Raw genomic sequence first — 20,983 nt, forward strand, 5'->3', positions numbered from 1 at the left:
ACACAGACAGGGACTAAATGAACCCAGAACTTAACTTTAAATAAAGTTTCCCTCCAACACCCAAAAAACTAATTTTATTTGCCTCAGTCTTCCTTTTACTACGAGCATCTCTCTTTGAATGAAGGCTGAGGAAGTGTTTTTTGCCATCCCGGCTGACTGGTTAATCAGTACAACTAGGCCCAGCTGGGACCCGTGGTTCCCCTGCCTCCTCATGTCACATCAGGCACAGTTTAGGGGAACTGTGTTTGTTGGATGGATGAAGATCCATCTAGTACCTTTGGGATTAGGTGGAGTGATGTTTCTGATTCAGAACTAATCATCCAACATCAGTATCTGACCTCACTAATGCTCCAGTGGCTAAATGAAAACAGATGTCCATAGCAGTATTCCACGTTACAATACAAGTCCTTCCTATTAAAATGGAGGCTATTAAAGAGACATAAGCTGTAGGATAAGGATAGATTAAGTAAACTAGGTGTTAGATGGTGACAGTAAATACTGTACATTTCCCAAAGGAAAGCATTTGAAATCTGTTAATCTAAAAAAACAATTACAATATGTTAGTATGGTTTGTATTTATTCAAACATTATTAACATACAGTTTTCTCACAAGCCCAGTCAATATGAAACACTGACTGCTTGCAGTTGGAGAAAAAGAGCCAACTATAGAGCCACACAATGCTTACCGCACTGAGTCAACTGACAGGAAACAAAATACTATCTACCAAGAACTGTTCATCCACATCTGGTCCACCTAAAAACAGCAGAATCTCATACCCAACAGAAACCACAGACCACAATAACAAGTTCTGCCTCAAACGTACATTTAGCCAGCTTACTTACACAGAATGATTACTGGGTATTTTACAAAATCAAACTGAACTAAAATTGTCTATTTAAAAAAACAGCACATTATATCAAATAGTATACCAGAGATTTTTCATTGCTTTTGTACTGTAGGTATGCTTGGGATGTATTTTATGCCTAATTTTGTTTAGCTTTCTGTAGAGCTCTGTTCATTCACTTTCTATAAAGATCAGTTCTAAAGTTGTGTAATTTTTATGTCTGCATAGTCACATTCTCAGCAAAAGCTACAGTTTCAGTTTTTTTTTTAATTTTTTTTTTTTACCAAAAACAGACTGTCATTTTTAACAAAGTTAACTCTGACACAGTGATTGTGTAATAGTTGATATGGATATTAAAATGATTGTGTCCTGTTTCCCGTAGACTACAACGATTGCTGGAGATGGCTACAGAGGGAAGATGTCTCCTCACACACCTAATGAAAAATTTGAAGGGACAACAGTGCTTAAAACCTTACAGGTAAAATAATTTAAGGTGTTTTCTTTTCTCATTTCAACACTCATTTAAACCCTCCCGCTCTATCAGATGACACACTTATTTTGCTTTTGTGATTTGCAGTTTGGTTATGAGGGTCGTGTACCTTTGAAAAGCGCCCGCCTCTTCTATCAAATCAGTGAGAAGGCAAGGAAGATAGTCGAATCTTACTTCATGCTGAACTCTACCCTGCATTTCTCATACACTCACCTTGTGTGCAGAACAGCTATTACAGGTAAGCTACATGCAGGAATATTACTGTAAAATAAACCAGTAGCAAAGCCTTGGAGATGGGACTAGTATTAAATGCAGAGTGGGTGGTAATTCCTTCTTTGACACATTGACTCAAGAAATGTTAAATCCCTGCACAATTCCCTCTGACAATCACTGACAATTCTAGATCAAACACCTGAAATTCACACTTCATGTCATGAGCACACTAACCAGTGTTCAGCCTCACTCTCAAGATCTAACCTTACAACTTACACAGGTATGGGTGTCTCCAAGCCACCTAACTTATTATATCTGGCACAATTCCCTGGATTGACCATGCAGTTAATTAGTTCAGTAGTATTTTATAAGCAGGGAATTTACATAACTGTGCTGGAAACTCCAGGACCAAGCATTGCTGACTTCACTGCATCTATTTTAAGCTGCTCTCTTGTTTTACACAAGGTCAACAGGACCACAGGAATGACCTCAGCCACCCGATCCATGCTGATAACTGTCTGCTGGACCCAGAAGCAAATGAGTGCTGGAAAGAGCCTCCAGCCTACACCTACAGAGACTATAGGTAGGATCAGCAGTTACTAGTATAGATGTTGTTTTTTTAAATAATATTTAATACACCTCATGCTGTTTTATCAAAGGTGTCAAAAGATTTGACATTCATTAGAAGTATAGAAACTAGGGTTTAAAATATTTCTGTAAAAGTTAAATTATCAACTCAAGCTTTTTATTCAAGTAAAAGTGTGGAAGTACTGATTTCAAAACTACTTAAAGTATAAACGTAATGGGGAAAAATGACAATAAGGACAAAAGCTTAGGCAGCACAACAGGAGCCTATAGTGCATTACTCCTCCCTCCCCAAAACACATTTTTCTAAATGCAATATAATATTACATTAAAATGTCAGACTGAAAAAGAATTAGATGCTGTTTCAGCCGCGTACGCGCCTATTGAAAATAAATGCATTTTAGTACAATGCTAATACATAAATGAACCTCAATTGGGACATTTCCCTCAAGTTCTCGAGTCTATGCCATGGATCATCTTTATACTAGGCTATATACGTCTGGTATGGATTTGCAACATACAGCAATTTTGCTGTAATGAGTTGGTGTCATAACTCTATGAAATATGCCATGTAAACGATAAAGCTGTAATTTAAATTATAGTATAAAGGAGTGTTAGTTTGGTTGTTAAGTGTACAATATGATGCATTATTTGGACATTTTTATGTACAGGAGACAGAACACACAGTATTTGGTGTGTAACAATTCTGGTTAACCTCCAGGTGTGGAAGTGGAATTTGTCCAAAAGCAGAAGTAATTTTCCCATAGGGAACTGATACACATCAAGCCTTGTGTCATATATATATATATATGCTCCAAAATGACTACATTTGAAATAATTTTATAATGACTGATTTATTTCCTGATTCTTATTAATTAATTTTTTTTGTGACCATGATATTAGTACTTAATATGGGCATGACACTGATTTAGGTACCTGTAAGGTTGCAGGTTTAGGCAGCTATTTCTCTCTGAGCTCTATTGCCTTTAGGATTGCTTTATACTAATTTTCATGGGAAAGTTTACTGTTGGTCAGGTTGTCAAGATTGTTTAAATTATTTTTAGCTTTGGTACATACTTTATCTTAGTTTAAAGGTGTTATGTACCATTAGCTGTCCAGATTAGTTCATCCAAAATAATTATTAATTGTCTAATTTCCCATTCACTGTTCAGAAAACCATAATTGATTAATTTATATAAGGACCTGCATTTTGTATTATTTTATATTTGCATTTATACTTTTCCATTTATGCTTATGAATATAAAAAAAAAAAAACTTTCATTTGTCTTTCAGTGCACTGCTGTACCTTAATGGAGATTTTGAAGGAGGAGAGTTTATATTCACTGAAATGGACGCCAAAACCATTACGGTAGGAAAGTTACTCTGATTGTACAAACCTCCACAAAATTGACATTGGTGTTCTTGTGTTACAGTCTTACCTTTTCTTACAGGCATCTATAAAGCCGCGGTGTGGGAGGATGGTGGGTTTCTCCTCGGGTGGTGAGAACCCGCATGGTGTGCGAGCTGTCACTAGAGGGCAGAGATGTGCTGTAGCGCTCTGGTTCACTATGGATCCTCTTTACAGGGAAATGGTAAGTCTTCCACAGAAACTTGATTCAGAGGAATGTCATGTTCATAGGAATCCTCAGAACAGTTTCTGACTGGTTAGCCTGTAGCCTGATGTTCTCAGTGGCATCAACATACTCTAAATGTAAACATAATCCTTTTGCTGTTTCTGGGCACAGGCCTAAAAAAAAAAAAAGAAGGAAAATGTTATGCTTACTGCTCCATTAATATTACCAACATCAGTATAAATTTGTATTTTTTTTATTTATGGTTTTACCATTTATTAATCCCTTTTGGTAATGCTTGTGTCTTTGTATAATGTGGTTTATTTGGTGTCATGCAACAACCAGGTCCCCTAGAACACCTAGAGCTAGACAACATTGATTACAACGTCATTGTTTTATTATTATTTATTATTATCTATTATTTATTATATTTGTAAGCAGACAGCACCATTTAAAGTGATTATACATTTCTTTTTTACAAATAGTAAGCAGCCACCTTTAATCTTACATGCAGCTTTTATATCAAACACGGTTAAGGAAAGTGGAAAATATTAAATGTCAATGTTGTTGTTTTTTTTTTTACACAGGTTTCTAACAGACGCAAATGTCTTAAATGTTTCGAAAATCGCATTAAAACAGGATTTTGATTAACCAAATTAATCTGATTAACCTCCCAGCCCTAGAGCACTTCCCTTTCTTGTTAAATTGAAAAATAAAATGAAAACCCAATAGTTTTCATTAGATTAACTGAACTGTGTTTAACTGAATTGCAGGAGAGGCTACAAGCGGATGAAGTGGTTCAAGCCCTCGACAACCAGCATCACTGGAATCAAGGTCAAATAAACCCCAAAGATGAATTATAGTCCAAGATCCAGTTGGACAGGAAGCCTTTAATTCAGAGCAGTTCCTATTTATTTCATCAGAACAGGTTTATTTTTGTACTGTTTGAAATTAAAATATATATTTTTTCTTTTCCATCACCACGATGAGCAGTGTGGTCAGTATAACAGGTCAAAACTGTGTTTCTTTGGAAATTAAACAGGAGAATCTTTAAGCTTCTAGAGCAGAATGGATGTCACTGTTACAAAATTGGAGATTTTTAGTATTTTATTATAAAAGATTTACTATACAGATTAAATCCAAGTCAGATGCTGACTATGGGCATTTTCAGGATTGTGAGCTTACTGTATGTGCTTTTATATGTAATTTATTTTAAGGTAATGTTATCTTCAACCCTCATTATATAAAGCACTGCTAACTGTTTTTGTTCATTTTCTTTGTTTTTCAGGATATCAGTTTAGTTTTTTTTTTGAGAGACTAGATATTTTGTTTACAGCAGTACTGACTCATTATTATGGTCTGTCCTGATCACAAACACTCCACCAAATAAGTGTCAGCATTTAATGTAAAATCCTTTTTTAATAAAAGATGTTATTTATTCCTGTTTCAAGGAATTTTAAATTATCTATGGCATAAAACAGTCCTTTCTTTTCAAATCTGAACATAATCTGTGTGGTTGCTATTGGTACTGTTCTATTTAAGACAGCATTTCAAAGGGTTTATGAAGGATGGCCACCTTTGTCATTGATATTTAATGTTACAACTATTTATGCTTTACTTAATGCAAAACAGATTTGTAACGACTTTTGTTTTTTAATTAAAAAATATTAACTATGTGTCTCTGTGTCCAATTTATTTTGGATTTCATTTACAATCTTACAAAGCTGATCTAATTATTTGAGTTCAGTGTCAGTGTCTTTGCTTATATCAGTTTTTTATTCACCATTATAATGTCTGTTTTCTAATTTGCAAATAAAATAAAAACTGTGCCTGGATTGACTACTTGAATCTCACACATGAGCCGACTCATAAATCTAAACGTAATGATCCAAAGGATTAACAGTATAAAATCCACAGCAATAGACTCAACCATTTAAAAACAAAATAAAAATATAGCCGCAAGCGGCAATCATCGGGTTCAAGCACCAACTTGCACAATGGTGCCTACTGGAGCATTGAATGGTGATGTGTAAGAAGGTCTAATATGATTGGAGATGCCCTGTCACATTTAGAAATTATCAAGTTTTTCACCTGTTATTAATGTTGAGCAGAGGCCTTTCAACCTGATCAGTGCTTAAATTCACATGTAAATCTAGTGAACTTTGTAGGATATTCATTAAGTGAGTTAGAACTAGTCAAAAGGTGTCTACATGTTATTGGTATTGATCAGGTGGCTTCAACCAGAATGTTCACAAAGTGGTATTCAGATTGACCTTTGAACCTTTGCAGAACAAGCTGAAATGTTTGACCAAACAAGTTTAAATTAACACAAAGGAGTGAATGTTCTGATATGACATGTAATTACGAAGTTATTATAAATCTAGTTCTGTATTAAATGGCGCTTCATCAGAGTGATATTGTACAGAGGTCTTTAACATTGTGAGATTACAGCAAATACTGCAGAGTTACAGCAATTTAGGTTAGAAATTCCAAGGACGCACAGATTGCTTGATGCCTGGAGAGTATTGTATGTGAAATTTTCACAAATGTTTTTAATGAACATTTACCTAGAGACTCTACAGTGTGCAGCAAGACTGAAATGGAGGTGATAGGCCAAATATCCAGAGAGTAGTTTCAATATAGCTATTTTCAAACAATTAGCAATTATGAATGAACAAAGCACTTTTTAAACATAGTTGTGTTGAGAAATTTGTCAGAGCCACTGTACTAAATATGGCAAAAACAATTAGATGTCAAAATAGTACAGCATGATTGACATATACTCGTTTTTTTGGAACAGCGCCCCCCAGTGGGCGGATTGTTTCAGCACTTTGCAGGTCACTACAGTGTCTCCACCTGAACATAACTGCCAAATATCATCCAGATTGGGCAACATTCAGCCTGCCAAAATGTCTGCTGAATGCTGATTGGCTGATGGTGTTCAGCCATGTTGATTGATTAAGTTGCCCTTTGAACATCCTTTAGAGGCTGTATGATAGATTCTGCATGCAAAGTTTCAACTTGCTAGGTTGCACGGTTGCTGAGAAACAGTGCTCCAAATTTACCTCTTGAAGTGAATGGGGCATATATCCGGAAGGACTAATTTGCATATGGCGGCCATATTGTTTACATATGTCAACTTTTTCTTAAGGAATATTGAAGCGCATGCTCTCACGAGTGTTTTGATACCAAACATGCCAGGATTGGTCAAAATTCCTAGGACTAGTTTGCAAAAGTAGGTTTTGCATATTATGCAAATTAGCACAAAATCTATATAGACGGAAGTGCATGGTCCAAATTGGAAAGTTGTTGGTATTGACCCAAGGAATCCATCAAAAAAAAGAATTTTGAATGTAGGTCTTATGGTTTTTGAGTTATTGAGAAAATTGTGAAAAATGAATTTCCTTGTTTATAGCGCCACCACTTGACCAATCGGTGCCATTTTTGTTGTCCACCGAGATGCACTGATCCTACATCTACCTACCAAGTTTCATTTCTCTATGACTTACGGTTTAGGCTGCACAACTGTTTTTACAGGAGAAAAAGAATAATAATAATAATAAGAAGAAGAAGAAGAAGAAGAAAAACCTTAGCAAAAACAATAAAAACTTTTGTATATAATGTTAAAGTACCAACTTGCAGGAATGAGGTTCTCGCTCCCTGTGTGGTCCATTCCCCTAAGTTTAACAGTACTCGGCTGCTCGCATGCTGAAGTTCAGGTTCCTGTTTGGTTTATCCATTTCTACTCAGATTGGGGAAAAAAGTCTTAAACTTCAAGTCTTTGTGAACTCACCAAATAATAACATAAAAATATTAACCTACTAATTTATAACAGAGAAAATAAGATTTGTAGGTATATTTAAAGTTCTAAATACTTTAACTGTCCAGTAAAATACTGTTAATAATAATAAATAAACAGTGTCAGGATAATGAAACATCTTATTGTCTTAAAGTAAAGTACAGTTAAAAGTGGACTGAGATATTCTGCTGTTTACAGAGAGCAGATTACAGATGAACTAGTTGTTGTCCTGTCTGGGTGTCTGTGCACAAGCCTGAATAAACAACCCAAACAGCATGTTGGTGAGATGTTGGGGGTTAGCATTAACTACCTTAGAAAACGGCCACACACACACACACACACACACACAACATTAGCCTACAATTATAAAGAAAAGTGAACAAAACCTGCTGACTGTGGAACAGCCTGACTGCAGAATATCTTCAGAATGGAGTTTAACACAAAAGGAATCTCACCCGTTGTGCGTCACCTGTCAATGGCTGATAACGGACAATGTGTTTATATTAAAGACGTTACATCCAGCATGCGCCCATTTTTACAGATCTTTTCGAGTCTTTAAGCTCCAAGTCAGTGAAGGTTAAGTCACTTTTTTAATTTGATTGAGTCTCAAATCAAATGTGTGTTTTGAGTCAATGCGTTGGTTTATCTCTAGTCGTCATCTGCCACAAACCCTACAATACTGTACATTACTTTATTAACATTATCTTCTGTATTGCATCATTTTCAGAGGTTAGTGCACATGACTGCCATTTGCACATTGTTCACAACTCAAATTCTCTACACAACATTTCAGAGAGCTTCAGCTCTGGCATACTACAGCCGTGACCAAAATAGCTACCTATTTACTATTTAGGGCACTATTGAGTACGTCGGCTTTTCTCCAAGTGTCCGAATCGTAAAGTGGAATTGGTATGTGATTTTGAGGACACTATAAACTCCCATAATGCACCAGGATTTATAGTACCCATGGCTGTTTACTACAGGAGCTGAATGTGTCCCAGAATGCATTGCGAGTCTCGGTACTAAGCAACAGAAAGGCAAACAAACTTAGCGTTTAGCGAGCCATCAGGGATGCCAGATTGTTACAGTGGGATTCAGATAAAACCAATTCATTCGAAAAAAGCGTTTCAAATCCGCCAAAATGCAGAAAAAACTGCCCAAACTGCTTATGTTCAGCATATCAATAATATTACAGGGTTTATTCCAACATGATCCCTAAATGAAATACCTTAAATATCACCAATTACACAAAATTATATTTATCTGCATGTTTGTATTATGTGTGTTTTGAGCACTGTATGATAGGACACACAGACCAAAGAAAATTAGCTTACAGGCAAATAAAGAAGAAAATACTTATACAGGTCACATAATTAACACAAACACTGCTTATTCAAATTTCCATCAGCAGGACTAGTTCTGTCTCTGCAAGGTTAGCTCCATGTAGTCCATAAATGTGAGGATTATATTTATGAACAGTATAAATATAACAGTCAGATAAATTACTTCATGATCAGTTCATAGCTTCACTAACTTTAATTCAGAGCTCAGTTTGAGGGTTTCTGGAGTTTTCAACACGGCTCAACCCCCTTACATGTGTGTGTGTTTATGTGACAGGTGCTTAATAATGACAAGACAGTGTCCGAATTCACTCCTGATTTCACCACTACTTAGTGAACTACATAGTGTCTCCCTATATAGCGCAACACTAATGAGGGAGTAGGGAGCCATTTTGGTCACAGTCGTTGTCTAAAGCTGGCTTTATAAGCACTACAGCGGAAGAAAACATTAAATGTTTTCAGTCATGTCCACTTGTGTTATATTAGACATGACTATTAATAACACAAGTACCATGCAAACAACAAATAATTCTACAAATCTAAATTATTGCTTTGGAATACATATGGAAGAATGCAACAATGGTTTTCAATGGGTGTCCTAAATATATACCTAATTCACTGCATGTCCACTTAAACTAACTGCCAAATAAACAATGAAACACTACACTGCCAGTGTACCCCTGAATAAGTGTTGTAGATAAACAAAAATTCATAAAAGGGGTGCTTCAGGATGTGCTAGTTGGTGTGCCAGCAGCTGAAGAATTTGCAAATGTGTGTGCTTGTTGATGTGCTGGGTAATTTGAATATGCTGATTTGTGTGTCAGATGATATATCAGCAGCTTTTTGATGATCTGACTAGTAAGTTGTTTGATGTGCTGGCTGCTTTAGGACATGCCAGGTAGTTTGCTAGATACTTTAGGGTGTGGCAATGTTTTAGCACGTTCCAGTTGGTGTGCCAGTGTTTTACAATATGCCAGATTGGTTTGCCAGCTGCTTTAGGATGTGCTAGTGATGTGCCAGCAAATCAGCCTTATAAAGTGTATGCTGGTCTGTAGTTGATGTAGTTGATGTGACGATAGTTTGCCCGTGTATCAGTATTTAAAACCAAAAATCCTTATTCTTACTGGTAATTGCTATGCTGTTTTTTGTTTTAGAGGAAACACTGATATATAATACATTTTGTAAAACGTAATTAAACTGCCCATAGTTTGTGGTGATTACTGAAAGATGCATGCATGCATTTTGTTGTGCAATGACTTCTCTTGAAGTCCTTTGCTGTTTCACCTCAGGGTCTTGAATTTGACCACACAGGAACATGCTTAGCTAACTGACTTCTCAGAAACAAGCCCACAGACCAGCTTGCAGCAGGCTAACAAGCATTCACACAAGATATGCAGATTTTATGATATTGGCGTGTCTCAGTTTACTTTCATAACCCTGTGACTCCTCTAAATATCAACATTTTACTGCCTCTGGATCAAATATCAACATTTTACTGACTCTGGATCAGTCACTTCCCCTTTTAGCTGTGTTCTCAGGTACGACCAAGCATGAGTCTTTGGAGCACAGAAGGGATTGTGCCTTGGAGAAAAAAAATATATAAATAATGAAACGTGAATCATCACATTTGTGCGTGTCACTTTGTGCTCACATTTTTGTTACTGTACAAACAATTTGCAATTTGTGCACATTTTTTTTTTATGTATAAAACGATTTTGCAGCTTGTGCACACTTTCTTATATTGAGCAAACAATTTCACAGATTGCGCTCAGGCTTTTCATAATTTGAATGATGTGCTTATATGCAATAACAAATAAATAATAGCTAATGAGAGCATCTTTGTCAGGTATGCTTTTTAAGGACATTATACCTTCTCTTTTACTGCAGGGAAAGGCAGTTAGGTCTAGCTTAAGATCAGTGAACTGACCGCAACATGTGGAGACAGAAGTAATAGATTTTAACTGAACAGATTTTGCCGGAATATAGCCTAATTCCACTGTCTGACATGTCAAAAGCCAAAGACTTTCAATAAAAAATAAATAAAACTGGGGGTTCGAGTGGTCCAGCGGGCTTAACGCTGCAGGTTCGAATCCTGTTCATGTAGCTTGTCATTGGCTACCGGAGCTCTGAGAGATGGCTTCTCTCCCCACATTAATTGTCCGGAGCACAAGGCGTCTGTGAGCTGATGTATCAGAACCGAGTCACTGCACTTTCCTCCGTGCGCACTGTGATGCTCTACATCAGCAGCAATTTAAAAAGAGGCAGTGGCTGACTTCACATTTATCGGAGGAGGCATGTGCTAATCTTTACCCTCCTGGAGTTGGGGCATCACTAGTGATAAGAGGAGTCCTAATAATTGGGTTGGGTAATTGGCCGTGTAAATTTGGGAGAAAATGGGGAAAAATATTAAATAAAAATAATAATAGTAATAATAATAAATAAAACTACGACTTCTACTACTGCTGCAATTCAGTTCAGTTAAACCCAACTTTGACTTGTGTATTAACATATTGCTGTTAGATCTCTTGAGAAAGGCTTTGACTGTAAGCATACCTAAACTTTTTAATTTTTCATGCATGCCACTAGCAACAGGAAGGAGTAGAGTCTGGCAGGCCCCTTTAGGCATGGCAGGTCTCTCCTTCTGTCACTGTGAACGTTGCACATTGTCAATGCACTAGTTTTAAAATGTGTCAACCTATGAGCAGCCCTCCCTGACCGGGGGCCCCATGCAGTACCCTTTGGTTAGAAGATCTTATGATATTGCATCAGTTTACTTTCATTCTTGTAGCTGCAGCTCCTCAAGACCTGTACTTCACTGGCACTGGAGTTTTAGCTAATTTCTTTGATCAGAGCAGCTTCTCTCAGACAGGGAATGGACGGGTTGTGCAAAAGGATCTTTCTGCTGATTTTTACAGGTCAGACACATCATACACTGCGCAAACATAATGTGGTTTATTTAAGATCTTTGGCTCAAATGCTTTATATATATATATGACAGTTACTGTGAATGATTAGCAAAATGATTTACCATTCAAACTAGAACTAATCTTTAATAAGTGCTCAACTTATTAAAAAATAAGTGTCAAAATAAATATTGCGTAAAAAAAAATATTTATGATACAATCAGTTTAATCCATCCCAAAATTATTTTACATAGAATGAAAATTTTTAAACTTAGTCAACATTGTGTATATCCCCTTGATTAGTTTTGTTATAAACTACCTTTAAATGTTCTTATTCCATTAATACGGCATTTAGAAAAATGGCATTTATTGAAAAATGAATAACTACAATATTTTAATACAGTGTATTTATTAAAATATTCTAACATTATTTAACATTGTTAATGCAAATGCCTTGTTTATCAAAGCAAATATTAAAATAATTAAAATAATAATTACAAAATATTGTTGTGATTAATCTGATTATTTAAAAGGTTGAATGTATATTTCTAACCTTACGTTTCCTTTTTATTTACTGGCTTTTAAATTATTTCCCTCTGTCCTTATTAATTTCTTACTTCACATTTTATATTCTATTCTCTTTTCCACAGTGGGAGCAGTAATTAGAAGCACAATCCAGGACTCAGAAATTAAACCTGTGATCCCAGCAACAGTTGAAGTGTGTTCAGGATCTAACGCTACCATCAACTGTACTTTCACAACAGATTCTGAAGGCCTCAAAATAAGATGGCATTTTAATTCCTTGTCTAGTGAATCTAAGATAGATCACAACGACGAGCATTATGATCTTAAAAATGAAAAGACATGGTCGGCGCTGACTATTAAAGAAGTTACGTTTAATGACAGTGGATTGTACTATTGTGTGGTTACACAGGACATCCCTAGCTTAAAAGACTACTACAGCAATGGATCTCTATTAAATGTAATCGGTAAGTAAAAGATGTCCCAAAATGTACTTAGATTAATGTCTAAAATCTCTAATCCATCATATTTTATATTAAAACGGTGAAAAGAGTCTTAGAGAATGCAGTGAGGGTTTAGAGAACACGCACACAGTTTATGGAACACGCCCAGGGTTTAGAGAACGCACACAGGGTTTAGAGAACGCACACAGGGTTTAGAGGACTTGCACAGGGTTTAGAGGACTTGCACAGTGTCTAGAAAGCACACACAGGGTTTAGAGAACATGCACAGAATTTGAAGAACACGCACAGTGTTCAAAGGATTCGCACAGGGTTTAGAGAACGCACACAGGGTTCAGAGAACGCACACAGGGTTCAGAAAACGCACACAGGGTTCAGAGAACGCACACAGGGTTCAGAGAACGCACACAGGGTTCAGAAAACGCACACAGGGTTCAGAAAACGAACCAGCACAGAGTTTGGAGAACACTCACAGGGCTTAGAGAACCAGCACAGAGTTTGGAGAACACGCTGAGGCTTGAGAAGACAACACATTTTCCAACTCAAACCTTCACTAACATTTAGTCAGAGCTCAATTTACCAAAAAATAAGTTTGAATAAATATTGATTACAAATATTTTATTTTAAAAAAAGGCTTAACCCATCTCAGGAGTCCAAAATCATTTTACAACTTAGCATGATCATGGCAATTTTAACCAAAAGTTTCTCTTTTGTACATAATAAAAGTCCTACTGTGAAAGAAATCATAAAGTAACCGTCTAAAACATTGTCAACATTGTGTTCATTGCCTTAAATAGTTGTGTTTTTTTATTTCTAAAATCTTAATATCTTTCTTAAATCTTAATTTTTCATATTCCATTAATAAACCAGTTACTTACTGTAGTTATTTATTAGTCAATAAATGGCATTTTACAATCTTTAAATAACAGTGTATTTATTAAAATACTCTAAAATTATTAAACATTGTTTTTTTTTTTTACTTAAATAGTCTTGTTTATCAAAGCAAATATCAGTGTTTTCTAACCAAAATAATTAAAGCAACAAGTTTGCTTGACTGCATTTAATCACAGAATATTGTTGGGATTAATCTGATTATTTGTTAACAGAGCGACACAACTAATATAAATGTATATTTTGAAAGTTTTTAATTTTACTTTCCTCTGTCCTTATTAAATTTCTAACTTCACATTTTATATTCTATTCTCTTTTCCACAGTGGGAGCAGTGATTAGGAGCACAATACAGGACTCGGAAATTAAACCTGTGGTCCCGGCAACAGTTGAAGTGTGTTCAGGATCTTACGCTACCATCAACTGTACTTTCACAACAGATTCTGAATGCCTCAAAATAAGATGGCATTTTAATTCCTTGTCTAGTCAACCTAAGACAGAAGATAACGACGAACATTATGAGATTAAAAATGGAAAGACGTGGTCGGCGCTGACTATTAAAGAAGTTACGTTTAATGACAGTGGATTGTATTATTGCGAGGTTATACAGGATATCCCTATATTAAAAGAATACAGCAGCAATGGCTCTAAATTGAATGTAATTGGTAAGTAAAAGCTGTCCCAAAATATTTTTGTTTAAAATCTCATACATAATCTAGCTTATTTTAAACACTGTGTGGAGAGTCTTAGAGAACATTCTGAAAGTTTGAAGAACATGTTAAGGGTTTAGAGAACGTGCCGAGGGTTTAGAGAACGCGCAGAGGGGTTAGAGAACGCGCCGAGGGTTTAGAGAACGCGCCGAGGGTTTAGAGAACGCGCAGAGGGTTTAGAGAACATGCACAGGGTTCAGAGAACCAGCACAGAGTTTGGAGAACACTCACAGGGCTTAGAGAACTTGCACAGAGTTTGGAGAACACGCTGAGGCTTGAGAAGACAACACATTTTCCAACTCAAACCTTCACTAACATTTAGTCAGAGCTCAATTTACCAAAAAATAAGTTTGAATAAATATTGATTACAAATATTTTATTTTAAAAAAAGGCTTAACCCATCTCAGGAGTCCAAAATCATTTTACAACTTAGCATGATCATGGCAATTTTAACCAAAAGTTTCTCTTTTGTACATAATAAAAGTCCTACTGTGAAAGAAATCATAAAGTAACCGTCTAAAACATTGTCAACATTGCCTTAAATAGTTGTGTTTTTTTATTTCTAAAATCTTAATATCTTTCTTAAATCTTAATTTTTCATATTCCATTAATAAACCAGTTACTTACTGTAGTTATTTATTAGTCAATAAATGGCATTTTACAATCTTTAAATAACAGTGTATTTATTAAAATGCTCTAAAATTATTAAACATTGTTTTTTTTTTACTTAAATAGTCTTGTTTATCAAAGCAAATATCAGTGTTTTCTAACCAAAATAATTAAAGCAACAAGTTTGCTTGACTGCATTTAATCACAGAATATTGTTGGGATTAATCTGATTATTTGTTAACAGAGCGACACAACTAATATAAATGTATATTTTGAAAGTTTTTCATTTTACTTTCCTCTGTCCTTATTAAATTTCTAACTTCACATTTTATATTCTATTCTCTTTTCCACAGTGGGAGCAGTGATTAGGAGCACAATACAGGACTCGGAAATTAAACCTGTGGTCCCGGCAACAGTTGAAGTGTGTTCAGGATCTTACGCTACCATCAACTGTACTTTCACAACAGATTCTGAATGCCTCAAAATAAGATGGCATTTTAATTCCTTTTCTAGTCAACCTAAGACAGAAGATAACGACAAACATTATGAGATTAAAAATGGAAAGACGTGGTCGGCGCTGACTATTAAAGAAGTTACGTTTAATGACAGTGGATTGTATTATTGCGTGGTTATACAGGATATCCCTATATTAAAAGACTACAGCAGCAATGGCTCTAAATTGAATGTAATTGGTAAGTAAAAGCTGTCCCAAAATATTTTTAATGTTTAAAATCTCATACATAATCTAGCTTATTTTAAACACTGTGTGGAGAGTCTTAGAGAACATTCTGAAAGTTTGAAGAACATGTTAAGGGTTTAGAGAACGTGCCGAGGGTTTAGAGAACGTGCCGAGGGTTTAGAGAACGCGCAGAGGGGTTAGAGAACGCGCAGAGGGGTTAGAGAACGCGCAGAGGGGTTAGAGAACGCGCCGAGGGTTTAGAGAACGCGCAGAGAGGTTAGAGAACACGCCGAGGGTTTAGAGAACGCGCAGAGGGGTTAGAGAACGTGCAGAGGGGTTAGAGAACGCTCAGAGGGGTTAGAGAACGCGCAGAGGGGTTAGAGAACACGCAGAGGGGTTAGAGAACACGCCGAGGGGTTAGAGAACACGCCGAGGGGTTAGAGAACATGCAGAGGGGTTAGAGAACACGCAGAGGGGTTAGAGAACACGCAGAGGGGTTAGAGAAGATGCTAAAGGTTTGCAGGTGTGTGCAGGATCTAATGCTTTCATTAACTGCACTTTTACAACAGATCACTAATATCTCAAAGTGACAAACTGATTACAATTAATCCACTACAGCTAAGTTACCCATCAATTCATCATAGTGATTGAAAATGCTGTGATTAATGACAGCAGACGGTATTTTTGCAAGGTTAAAAAGGACATCCCCAGACATACGTTTTGACATTTAACTGATGAGTTATGTGATTGAGGCATTTAAAATTATTTATCTTCCCTTGTAACTTGTGGTTAACAGACTGCGATGCCTCAGAGATGCATGCTTTCACTGAAAGCTTTTGTATAGGTATGTATACTGTTTAATTCTTTTTTTTCTCTTTGCCTGTGTTATTTTTTAGTCTTGGTCAAGGTCTGCACCATGTATTAAGTCTAGGTCGTATTAAGGGAAGGTTTCTCAGCTCTAGACCTAGAAGCTAATTTTTCCAAAATATGTCCTGCCCCAATATACCTAATACTGCCTCAAGCGGATCAAAGGTGCTTTAAAATCTTATTTAATGTGGACTTTGACCTTTTAGGTCAAGAAGGCTCTACCAACCAAAGTCAGTATAAAACTTATCAAGTTCAGATGTCAGACAATACACCATTAGTAATAAGTACTTTGTAAATAACAAGTACTAATACAACTAATACAAACAAAGATGTTTAATGTAAAACTGCCTCACTGCAGGCAGCAAGGAAGTATTCTTGCTTATTGTACTTGTTCTTGCCGTGTTTGTAAATTGTATTTATCGCTTTTTTAGAAAAAGCACATACAACGATCGAACAATGTAGTGACAAATGTCACAAAATGTAGTCTACTAAAGGCAAATTTGTTTTTTATTATTAGCACACATAAATAAAAGAAATAAAGGTAAAAATCATTATAATTTTGATGGTTAAACATCAAAGTTAATCATGTCTCACTTTGCAATCTTTTGTAAAGAAGAGGATGGGGGGATGGGATTTTTTAAGCAATGTGGAGGCTTTCCATACTATTCTAGAACATTTATCATTTTGTTTGTTCTTCCCCAGACAGCCTCTGAAGCTCTGAGTTTTGTGTCTGCTAAGCTGATATGATCAGGCTCTGCTTTAAGGGGTTTGCAGTGCTGGTAATAGTAACAGCTGTCATATGAAGAATGAGGAAAAGAAGTACCTAAAAAACAATCTATTCAGATTTTATTTTGTGCTCATATGTACTGTGAGAGCCAGACAGCCTCCAACTGTATCAAACAACAGTTATAAGTAGTGTAAACCCTGTGTAAAATCTTACATGCTGATTAGAGATATTTAATAACATCAGGCAATAAGAGCAGGAGGCATGATCACTGAATGTTGCTGCGATTTCTCAAAAATCTGTCAGGTAACATATGGTATATGTGAATTTGTGGTATATGTGGTTTGTGGTTGTGAAGGTGTAGACGGAGATGTCACTTTTTGATTAGACATGGAGCCCAGGGTATCTATTTTTTGTTCAGGGAGTGAATGCAGAACAATTTTGATTTTTTTTTTCTATTTTCAGACCTTTATTTTAGTGAAGTGACTTTTTTTTATATATAATGTGCGTTTGTGTGTGTGTTCCTAAAAGACACCTTTTTAAGAATACTAGGACATATGCAAAGAAGGACTGCTCAGCACACAGCATGAAAATGGAAAACTTAAAATAATTGTTTTTTTTCCCCTGAAAATTTAAACCTAAGCTTGTTCTGCTCTTTTGATTATATGTGATGTGTTTTATAGACGTATACGAGACCCACATGCCACTTTGTAAACACAGTACAAATTATTCCAGTATTAGGTCTAGCCATCACAGCCTTATGTTTCATTTAATTTTATCATTTAATATCAGCATTATGCCAACAACACAACGCTGCTGAGTTATTTACGTAAGCGGAGTAAATGTAGGCATACAACAGAATTGACAACTGATCAGTTTTTGTCATATATGTATATATTTCAGCCATTGCACGCATAATTGAGTCTAACAACAGTAAATGTAATGTGAAGTAACATGTTTAGGTTGTAAAGTGACCTTTAGTTGAATGTAACTAATAAACAGAAATACAGAAAAAAAAAAATTGTGATTAACTGTAATTCCACAAATGTTGTTCATACTAGGCTACATACATCTGCTATGTTCTTGCTGGAGTGTGACATAACGTGCAGGTGAAATTATTTAAGTATAAACCAATAGGCTGTTGGAATGTTACATTTCTATACCTTTTATCCAACACAATCAGATTCGCTCTATCCAAATGTAGATATTTGTTTGTTTGAGAATGTTTTTTTTTATTGAATGATAAACAGCTAGAATTAAATATAAGGAGTAACGAGGCGATTTTCAAAATGGAAGGAGTAGAAAGTACCAAGAACAGCCAGAAAATGTAAATAAAATAAAATTTAGACGTAAATAAGGAAAAATAAGTACATAATTACTCAACACCTCTGAGAAAGATTTCTAGTCTCATGCACTGATTGATTACTTAAAACATTGTCCTACCTGCAAGCGACGCACAAGCACTCTTCTTTTTCGCCTAAACTCTTGATGACTTTTCAAGGCCATCTTCACACACAGATGTCTGGCAAGCTTGAGATTGAAGCATAATCGAGCAGGCCACTGGGAGGTGCAGGAGTGCAGCACCATGAGTAGACTGAAGAAAAGAAAAACACACAATACACATTTAAATTATATATGTCACTATTATGATAGGCTTGTGAAAAATCATAATAATAATAATAATGAGTTTTATCAAGTTACTCAATCAAGTTAAGAATCAAGTTATTCACACCCACAAGAAGCATTTTCCAAATCATGTATGCATTTCTAAGGTCTGTGTTATACTGTTATAGGAAAGCTCTGAATACAACAATGGAATGTCCAGTCTCAGTCTTAAGGGCCCAACAACAAAACAGCCTTTTTAATTGTAAATAGAACTGGTTGTGTAATAAAGGAACTGAAACTCTTGTTGCATAAACTGACAAACATCATACGTCAAAAGAAAAAAATGTAGGTTGAACAAAAAAACTATACATCTAACTGTTGTAATAAAAAATTAGGTTAAATGTATTTTTTTTCATGAGCATATAAAAAATATATACAATGTTTCCCTGTTTAGGTTAGTAATAGTCATGTAGTAATTAGTTTTAGAAATATAGCTATAAACCAGGGTCATGTTTTATATTGTGTCTGTTACACTTCCTGGATCTGGTCCTACAATTAACCTCACAGTTCTTTATTCTCATAACAAAAAACAACAACAGATCTCTTTCACAAGTGTGATTAAATAATAAGTAACAGAGAAGCAGCAGATGTTTACAAAGCCTCACAAGCAGAACGCTCTCTCACAGCGCCCTCTTGTGAGAAGATTTGAGGATCTCTCAGCTGCAGTAAGGTAACATTCCTTTCAGTGCTGAGTAGTTGGCCTTAAATTCCATGTGAATTGTATATACACATTAATTAATCATAACATTATGTACCTAATTGTTTCTACATCCATTATTATTTTTTCAACTCCACTGATCATATATAAGCACTTTGTAGTTCTATAATTACAGGCTGTAGTATTTCTATTTTACTGTATAGTGTATTATCCTCCATCCATTCTTCAGTGGTCAGGACCTCACATGGCCACTACAGAAGGTATTATTTGGCCCACAGGACACTGCCAACAGGACTATTCTCAGGCCAGCACAGACACTAAGGTGCTTAAAAACTCCAGCAGCACTGCTGTGCTGACATAAGGATGGATAAGACACACAACACACACTACTAACACACCACCACTATGTCACTGTAGCTCTGAGAATGAGCCACCACCCAAATAGCAGCTGTTCTGTGGTGGTTATGTGGGGTCCTGATAATTGAAGAACAGGGTAAAAGGAGGATAATAAAGTATGCAGTGAAACAGAAGGACTACAGTCTGTAATTATAAAACTATAATTTGCTCAAATATGTTGAAATATGTGAAAAAATGAACAATGGGTGTAAAATCAAGTAGATGGTCATTATGTTATGCCGGATAGGTGTACATACCTGTGATTAATTTGTTAAAGTAAAGTTCTTTTAAACCTACATTAACAACTAATAAATTAACAACTCTTAACGGTATGACTGACATTTTTAAAAACTAAATAGCATTCAAGATACATATAGATAAATAAATACATGAACTGACTAGTGGTTAAAGGTCCTTATCCAGGCATCACTGCAGTGTGGGAGGACAGAGGGTGTCTCCCTGAGTGGTGATCACATGTGCTGTCACCAGAAGGCAAAAATCCACTGTAATCCTGTGATTTACTCTGGATCCTCTTTCCTTCAGACTAATTTCTAGAGAACTAACCATGACCTTTTAAAGTGGTTTTACAATTCCTCAGAATGCAAAGCGAGGTGGTATGTCCTTTTATTTATTTATTGGCACTATTTGTTTTACTGCATTATTCACCACTAACTTGCAGTTCTTCAACATGTACTGCAAAAAAGAAAATACAGTATTCATATTGTTTACTGGCTGCTACTTGATGCCACAACATTATATGCTATTTAATAATACAAGCATTTTTACATATCTGTATTTTTTCTCAATTATGACTCAAACGGTTTATTATAAAGCCAGTGTTTTATCTTTGCTCAGCATTTAATAATTTTTAAGTCAAGTTCATTTTTGCCATTAGCAATGTCTTACCCATTGGCCTTTGGCAACGTCCTTGGCATACTGGGTGTGTCCCCCAATTTCTCACTCCTGTCATTAGTGTGTAGTCATTCCCCCCAGGCAGGTGAACTTGTCCAGGCAGTTAGATATTAATTTTAATAAAAATAAGATGCCTCATTTCTTA

At 35.8% G+C, this 20,983-nt stretch overlaps 1 protein-coding gene and 1 long non-coding RNA gene across 6 annotated transcripts in view; one reads left to right on the forward strand and one right to left on the reverse strand.

Moving 5' to 3' along the window:
- p3h2 (prolyl 3-hydroxylase 2) overlaps positions 1 to 5,380 on the forward strand; it is a 63,948-nt gene extending 58,568 nt beyond the window's left edge. For all 3 annotated transcript variants that reach the window (XM_049465376.1, XM_049465377.1, XM_049465378.1), the window contains 6 exons: positions 1,228 to 1,323; positions 1,423 to 1,573; positions 2,014 to 2,131; positions 3,427 to 3,502; positions 3,585 to 3,725; positions 4,478 to 5,380. In XM_049465376.1, the coding sequence (XP_049321333.1) occupies positions 1,228 to 1,323; positions 1,423 to 1,573; positions 2,014 to 2,131; positions 3,427 to 3,502; positions 3,585 to 3,725; positions 4,478 to 4,567 (672 nt within the window). In that variant the 3' untranslated portion in view covers positions 4,568 to 5,380. The remainder of the gene's footprint in view (positions 1 to 1,227; positions 1,324 to 1,422; positions 1,574 to 2,013; positions 2,132 to 3,426; positions 3,503 to 3,584; positions 3,726 to 4,477) is intronic.
- The window catches only part of LOC111192521 (uncharacterized), a 35,364-nt gene that overhangs the window by 5,536 nt on the left and 8,845 nt on the right, over positions 1 to 20,983 (reverse strand). For all 3 annotated transcript variants that reach the window (XR_007424750.1, XR_007424748.1, XR_007424751.1), the window contains exons 3-5: positions 18,651 to 18,801; positions 7,341 to 7,446; positions 3,573 to 3,880 (exon numbers count right to left, since the gene is read on the reverse strand). This is a non-coding gene — a long non-coding RNA (uncharacterized LOC111192521). The remainder of the gene's footprint in view (positions 1 to 3,572; positions 3,881 to 7,340; positions 7,447 to 18,650; positions 18,802 to 20,983) is intronic.

This window comes from Astyanax mexicanus, chromosome 16 (genome assembly GCF_023375975.1).
Source record: "Astyanax mexicanus isolate ESR-SI-001 chromosome 16, AstMex3_surface, whole genome shotgun sequence".
NCBI classification, from domain to species: domain Eukaryota; kingdom Metazoa; phylum Chordata; class Actinopteri; order Characiformes; family Acestrorhamphidae; genus Astyanax; species Astyanax mexicanus.